General features: G+C 46.6%; 1 protein-coding gene across 1 annotated transcript in view; it reads right to left on the bottom strand.

Moving 5' to 3' along the window:
* Window positions 1-1,418: 1,418 nt before the first annotated feature.
* Myh13 (myosin heavy chain 13) overlaps window positions 1,419-7,556 on the bottom strand; it is a 61,825-nt gene continuing 55,687 nt past the window's right edge. Inside the window, exons 35-40 of the mRNA XM_008855722.1 lie at window positions 7,250-7,375; window positions 6,808-6,978; window positions 4,105-4,209; window positions 3,912-4,007; window positions 1,976-2,110; window positions 1,419-1,516 (exon numbers count right to left, since the gene is read on the bottom strand). Coding sequence (XP_008853944.1) covers window positions 1,502-1,516; window positions 1,976-2,110; window positions 3,912-4,007; window positions 4,105-4,209; window positions 6,808-6,978; window positions 7,250-7,375 — 648 coding nt within the window. The 3' untranslated portion in view covers window positions 1,419-1,501. The remainder of the gene's footprint in view (window positions 1,517-1,975; window positions 2,111-3,911; window positions 4,008-4,104; window positions 4,210-6,807; window positions 6,979-7,249; window positions 7,376-7,556) is intronic.

The following is a 7,556-nucleotide window of genomic DNA, read 5'->3' as shown; positions in this document are numbered from 1 at the left end:
TCTCCCTTCTTTCCTTTCTTCAAGAATTATTTTTCAGCTTCGTTGAGGTATAATCAACAAGTAGGAGTTTTATATAGCTAAGAGGCATAGCTTGGTTTTCATGTGTGTGCTGGGAATGGAACTCAGCATCTCACATATGCACTGAGTAGAGCTGCCATGTGCATTACTAAATTTCCAGGAATTATTCAGCATGCAAACCTGAAATTTTGTATTCTTTGGCCAACACTTCCTCAATTCCTCTACTTCTAGCCCCTTGCAGCCACCATTCCACTTCTGAGTGTCTGTTTTCAACTCCACATACACATGAGGCAATTCAGTAGTGGTCTTTCTGCTTCTGGCTCATTTCACTTAACACAGTGTCCTCTGCATTTATCCATCCTGTCACAAACTGCAGGATTTCCTTCTTCCTAATGGCTGAATACTACTCTGTTGTATATATAGATGGCATTTTTGTGTGTGTTTTCGAATTGTATGTGTCTGTGTGTAAGTGCGGTCATACATGTGTACACATGCATGTGAAGACCAGAGGTTGACATGTTCCTCTATCACCCTCCATCTTGTTTTTTGAGATAGGGTCTTTCATTGAACCTGGAGCTTGCCAACTGGCTAGACTAGCTGACTAGCAAGCTTCAGGGGATCCTTTTTATCTCTGCCTGCCCAGCATTGGGGTTACAGGTATGCGTATGCACTCACACCTGGCTTTTACACGAGTGCTGGGACTCTCAGCTCAGGTCTACATGCTTTCACAGCAAGCACTTTATTCTCCCAAACTGCCTCCTGGGCACCTAGATACCATCTTTTGATATCAGATTTTTTTCAATGCATCCATCCAGCATTGGAAACAGGACATTTCATATCTTGGTTTTTTTGAATAATGTTGCAATAAACATAGAAGTGCAGCTGTCCTTTTCAAAAGCCTGATTCCATCTCCTTTGGATATATACTCTGAAGTTTGCTGAATCATAGTAGAGCACTGTCTTTATTTTTTGAGGAGCCTCCATCTGTTTTCTGTAATGGTTGGACCCATTCATATGCTCACCAAAAGTGTACAAGGATTCCCTTTCCTCTATGTCTTCAACCCGTGTTATCTTTTGTCTTTCTGATAATAGCTCTTCCAACAGGTATTAGGTGTAGGCTGATGTAAGATTTTTATTTTTATTTTTTGTGGTGCCGAAAACAGAAATCACAGACTCACACATATCTGGCAAACACTCTACCACTGAGTCACCCCCAGCCAGGTCTTTATTTTAAAATCTTTATAGAAACTGGCAATTTACCAGGCAACAGGTTAGAGTTTCACCCTTTCTACTTGAGGCAAAGAGATGATACTTTCACATTTCTGGCTTTCTTAATACTTACAAAGCAGGCAAGAATCTAAAAATCAACCTCACAATAACAAACACAGCAGTCAGGGTTCTGAGGATTGAGGAGAGTTTATTTTTTACACACTCTCCCTCCACTCTCCCAGAGGTGTCCCATGGTAACGAGCCTTAGGAGGGCTTCATTCTTCCATCTTCTGTGGGAGAAAAAGAAATTGCACACAGGAAATGAGTCAAACTCAATGGGAGGCTGAGCATTGCCTTCAAGGGGGAGCAGATGGAAAGTCTAGAACTTCAGAAAAGATGGCATCACGGAATGGTTTTTTTTTTTCACACTTCATATACGATGAGGAACAAACCAGTCACACTACTAGTTGCAGGACAAGTCACCTGAAAAGCAGAAGCTTCCTGGACAGTATCTCTAGCAACAGGGAGAAATGGGGATGGTATGTCTGCCCCCAACCCCCATACTGCACTGTTCATTCTTGCAAGAGCCTGGATTTTGGGAGTCTTTGCTAAAATAGCAGTCAGGAGTGCATGACTATTGGCAGGGATGAAGGAACCAATAGGCGTCCTCCAAACTCTCCTTGGATGGTTTGTTGGTCCTCAGGTATGAGGACATCTTGGGAAAAAGTCACGCTTGTAGCCACTCTTACCTGGCCCCCCACATCACGGCTCTTGGCCCTTAGCTTGTTGACTTGAGACTCAGCTATGTCTGCTCTCTCCTCAGCCTCCTCCAGCTCATGCTGGACCCTCCGGCACCTGGACAACTGTGTGTTGGCTTGCTCCTCCTATGTGGAAGGAAGATGGAAACTATGAGACTGTAGAGTCAGTGTGACTCTGGGGCCCTGAGGAGTTGGGAGACCAGGAGAATGTGGGCCCAGATTCCCTGATAGCAGGGAGGGAAGATGAGCTGAGTTCCCCAGAGTCTGAGGAAAGCTTTCTAGTTCATGGTAGGGTAGTGTGCTGCTTACAAGCACCCTTCAGACTCTGCTGTGCCCCTAGGATCATCACATGTCTCCCTGACCCCTTCTCTAGAGTATCTCTCCCACACAGCTCTTTGGAAGAGACCTCAGGATACCTAAGTTCCCTTAGTTTTATGCTTTTGACTGTGCTAGACTGTTATTGGAGTCTATTTGAGGGTTATCCAAAAATGACTCATCTGGCTGCAGTGGCCCTCTGGACATCCTCCTGCCTGACTAGTCCTGCTGGTACTGTACTAATGCAATGTGTACCATCGCCTGCCAACCCTTAATCAGTTCCAGTATGGTTCTTTAAGGTGAAGATGGGACTGACCAGGGTCCTGAGCTGGGAGGACAAAGGGCAATAGGAGAAGCCATCTACCAGTTGCTCTTCAGAATACTGGTCTTTACAGATGTTCTGCAGGCAGTAAGATGGTTCCAGAGCCAATTAAGTGTAGGAAATGCTACATCATAGAGGGCCTTTTAAAAATATTTATTTGGTTATTTGTTTTTATTATGTATGTTTGTGTGTATGTCTGTGTGTGGGTATATGCACATGATACAGGTACCCATAGAGGCCAGAAGAGGGTGTTGTGTCCCCTGGAGCTGGAGTTATAGACAGTTGTGAGCCAGTGGATATGGGTTCTGGGAACCAAACTCCAGTCTTCTGCAAGAGCAGTATGTACTCTGAACCATCGAGTCATCTCTCCAGTCCCTTAGAAAGGCCTTTTAACTTTGGATAGTTAATTACATATTAGCCATAAAATTTGAGAAATTCTTAAGGTAGGGAACCACTTTAACTTTATTAGGCCGAGCAATTTCTTTTCTTATCTTTTTTAAAGATAGGTTAGCTCAGGCTGCCTTCCAACTTGTGATCCTCCTGCTTCTGTCTCTTGAGTGCTCGGATTCACACAATTTCACACACACACACACACACACACACACACACACACACACACACACACACACACACACACACACACACACACACACACACACACACACACACACACACACACACACACACACACACACACACACACACACACACCAACACTACTTCTCATCTTGGCTCAAGCTTTTGGCTATTTGTATCTCTCATACCTAGAGCCCCTGGAAGACATCTTGGAAAACACTGGTTTCAGCCCATCCCATGCCTTCCCTTGTTGCTTTCACTTTTTGATCAAGAAGCAGTTCAGTAGGGGTGGAAGGGAGCGGGAGAGTGGTGAGGGAGGGCTGCAGAAGGCAGTGGTGGCAGGGACTAGGAGAGTGGTGTGCTGAGATGATGTGAATTAGAATGAGCTGTCTCAGGGCAGGTCAAGAAGGTCAGGGGTAGGAGGTTGCTTGTAAGTGGATTGCGTTAGTCAGGGAGAGTTGGGGTGGGATAAAGTGAGGTGGGTTGGGGATAGAGGTGGCTGAGGGAGTTTTGGAGTTACAGGGCGCTAAGAAGTTGGAGGTGGGAAGATTTGACAAGCACAGACCAAGGAAGAGGGAAGAGCAGGTGTTTCTGTATATGACCTACAGATGCAAAGTCAGGTTTAATGCCCTATGAGTGATTCTGATCAGACACTGGTTCCCACTCAGGCCTCATGAGGACACCCAGGTAGACACAGGGATCTCCTGTACTCACAGCCTCCTCTGCCTGCCTCTTATAAGACTTCACTTTGGCCTGCAGCTTGTCTACCAGGTCCTGGAGCCGGAGGATGTTCTTGCGGTCCTCCTCAGCCTGCAAACACAGAATACATAGCAGAGACCTGCAACCCCCTGGCTTCCATTGGTGGGGTTTGGTCCACACAGTGTTGCCTGAGGATTGGGAGTGCTACCTGGTAAGTCATTTCTTTAACTTTGCGTTCATATTTGTGGGCTCCCTTCAGAGCTTCAGCTCCCCTCTTCTGCTCAGCATCCAGCTCACTTTCCAACTCCCGTACCTGTGTGGTAAGGAGAACACAGTAGTCAGGCCAGAACTGCCAGTCTTCTCTCAGACTCACATGCCAGTGATCCCAGGGTCACCGCGAGCCCTCCTTATGCCTGTGCAGTCGGTGGCTTTGTGCAGATTATAGCAATATGGCCTCTTTGGGCAGAGGCAGCCCCTGATACACAGAGCTTGGCTCCTGGGTCAGGCTTGGTGAAGAGACCCTTTCCTCTGGAGCAGTGTACTTTGGCAAGAGCAGCACAGGCTGGGCTTCTGTCCTGCTTGCCCTCACAGGGAAAACTTGCTGAACTCTTTATGATGGCTGTGCTTCTAATAAGGAAGGAAATAGGGAATGCTGGGCAGACAAATCTGAGACTCAGTTGACAGATCTGTAGAGGGTCAGTCACCATCACAGAGCATGGCGAATTCATTCAGGATGGCCATGATCAGTCCCACCCGGCCTACTTCAAATGTGAGTCCAATGAGATAAACCATGTGAAAGTCGTTTTAGGAGGATAAAGAACCACACAGATAACCTTAATACCATAGTTGCTTCTGCCTTTTCTGAAGCCTTGAGGGAAGAGGGGACCCACTGATATGGCAAGTCACCAACTGTGGTCTCAGTGTCCCAATGCCACACTCAAAGAGTTCCAAGTGGGAGTCAGGGAGTATCCCCAACCAGCCACATGCCCTTCTCCCTAGGGAATCCCAGTACTACTAAGGGGACAGCTCCAGACTGGGAGACCCACTAGATCAACTCTGAAAACTCCCAGTGGAACAGGCTTACTCTGGCCTCTATTCCCACAAGGGTCTTGCTCTCTATTTGGTAGACCCTTGAATAGGTCTTTCACCATATCTTACCAAACAGCTCCCTGCCACCTTCCAGGCTTGCTTTCCAGGCCTCTGGAAGCCTTGTGGGGCTTGAGATACGGGGCAGCTGGGGTTGGAGGACAGTCAATGTGCCTCTCGGTATGAGGGGAGACTTCACTGACTGAGGGCTTCTGGCCGTGTCAGGAAAGAACCAGAAGGTGGCACGGGATTTAATTCTTCCTGGGAGAGATCTAGGAGATGGATGGGCCTAAGCTCTTTTTCTTGGGAAAGGACAGGGAATAACTGAATTAAGACTAGGATAGGGTTCTAACCTGCCTGTTGTTTACTTCCACCATTCACATGTCTGTGGCCTTGGGCTCTTTCCTTGTATTTTTTTTTTTTTTTTGGAAGGGGGCGGCAAAAGAAAACAAAAAGGCTTTTTCATATTTAAAAGGAACCATGTGCCTGGTGACCATACTCTAGGGAGATTTGTATAAAGAACAACTGTACTGGGGGCTTTCCTGCTGGGAAAAGTTGTTTCCTTCTCTTCCCTCCTCCTCATTCCTGCCCACTCTTCCATTTTCTCTCTCCCTGGGACAAAAGAGATATTCTAATAACCTCCTCCATCTAGCCCTTCTCTAAAATGTCAATTGTTCATGTAGCCCATTTCAAAAATGATTGAAATAATCTAACACAGATCTAAAGGCAAAACTCAAGAGGCAGAGGAAACAAAGACTGATCAGCAAAGGAACTGAGCGAATGCAAATGCACTCAGAGAAGCCAGACTTCTGCATCTGGGAGATGAAACTTCTTGGGTGTATTAATTTGGAGGAAGAAGCACCAGTCATGGTCCTTTGGGGACAGAGTGGGACACACACCAGAGTCTCAAACTGCATTCAGACATTAGAAAAGCTGAGAAGTGAATCAACTGAGGACAAGAGACAAAGAGCGATGACAGATTTTACACAGAACTGGCATTGTTTACCAAATGAAGCCTGGTCTGAGGTAGAAATCACAGCAAAGTGTAAAAGTTCATGCTCATAAAATATTTTTCCAATGTACTTGTATAGATATGAATTTACATGGACAACAGGGAGTGGACATTTAAAAAATGTCATCCTGGGTCTAGAGAGGTGGCTCAGTGGTTAAGAACAGATACTGCTCTTGCAGAGGACTTGAGTTCGAGTCCCAGCACCCACATTGGGTGGCTCACGACTGATTGTAACTCCAGCTCTAGGGGAACTGACACCATCTTCTGGACTCCACAGGCAGCTGCACTCACACATGTGTAAACCCACATGCACACACATGTAACATAGAAATACATATAATTAAAAACCAAGAGGCAGAGGCATATGGATCTCTATGAGTTCAAGGCCAGACTAATCTAAATAGCGAGTTTCAGGCCAGTCAGGTACACAGTGATGCCTTGACTCAAAACAACAAAAAACAAACAAATAAACAACATCAAGTACAGTGACGCCCATTTTGCAGTCTAATCCACCTGCAGTCTTTCCCACCACCTACATTTCTGCCGTGTGGTTCTGCCTGTGGTGGTTAAAGTAATGCCACTTGGAAAATCAGTGTCCTCTTAGCGAGTTTCAGGCCAGTCAGGTACACAGTGATGCCTTGACTCAAAACAACAAAAAACAAACAAATAAACAACATCAAGTACAGTGACGCCCATTTTGCAGTCTAATCCACCTGCAGTCTTTCCCACCACCTACATTTCTGCCGTGTGGTTCTGCCTGTGGTGGTTAAAGTAATGCCACTTGGAAAATCAGTGTCCTCTCAAACCACCCACCCTGGCCTCCAGCTTCTGGATCTGCTTCTTGCCGCCCTTCAGCGCCAGCTGCTCGGCTTCATCCAGGCGGAGCTGCAGGTCCTTCACTGTCTGCTCCAGGTTCTTCTTCATCCGCTCCAGGTGGGCGCTAGTGTCCTGCTCCTTCTTCAACTCCTCCGCCATCATGGCCGCCTGGTCAGTTCACAGGATAAATCAATGGGCTACCCACGCAGCACCACCCTGAGCATCTGGTAATGTTGTTGGGGTTGGACTTGTGCTTCATGCTGAATCTCCTCTCTAGTCCTCATGTTCCACTTTACCTCTCTAATGACAGTGTCTCCTGATATCCAGGAAGCCTTCACTGACTGGCTATGCTCAGAATAGATGAAACCCAGTTGTCATGCCCTGGCTTGGATCCCCTTTCTCCTCTCCCATCACCATCTGTGTAAAGAATGATGCTCACATCAGTGATGGCCTTCTTGGCCTTCTCCTCTGCGTTCCTGGACTCCTGGATGGAGTTTTCCACCTCTGCCTGGCACTGAGCCAGGTCAGCCTCCAGTTTCTTCTTGGTGTTTATCAGGCTCGTGTTCTGCAAGAAAAATTAGATTTGAGGGTGAAGGTTTCATATGGGCACTTAAAACAATGGGAAGGGAGGGCGGTGGGCGGGGAGGGAAGTGAATCATAGTCATGTTCCACTTCTTATTTTCCACATGAGTGGTCTGCTGGGTACAATCTCATTCTTGACTGAACAGAAAGTTCTGAAAAAGAGC

Source organism: Nannospalax galili, unplaced genomic scaffold (assembly GCF_000622305.1).
Source record: "Nannospalax galili isolate Female #2095 unplaced genomic scaffold, S.galili_v1.0 scaffold146, whole genome shotgun sequence".
In the NCBI taxonomy this organism is placed as follows: Eukaryota; Metazoa; Chordata; class Mammalia; order Rodentia; family Spalacidae; genus Nannospalax; species Nannospalax galili.
This window is presented reverse-complemented; position numbering and strand designations above follow the sequence as displayed.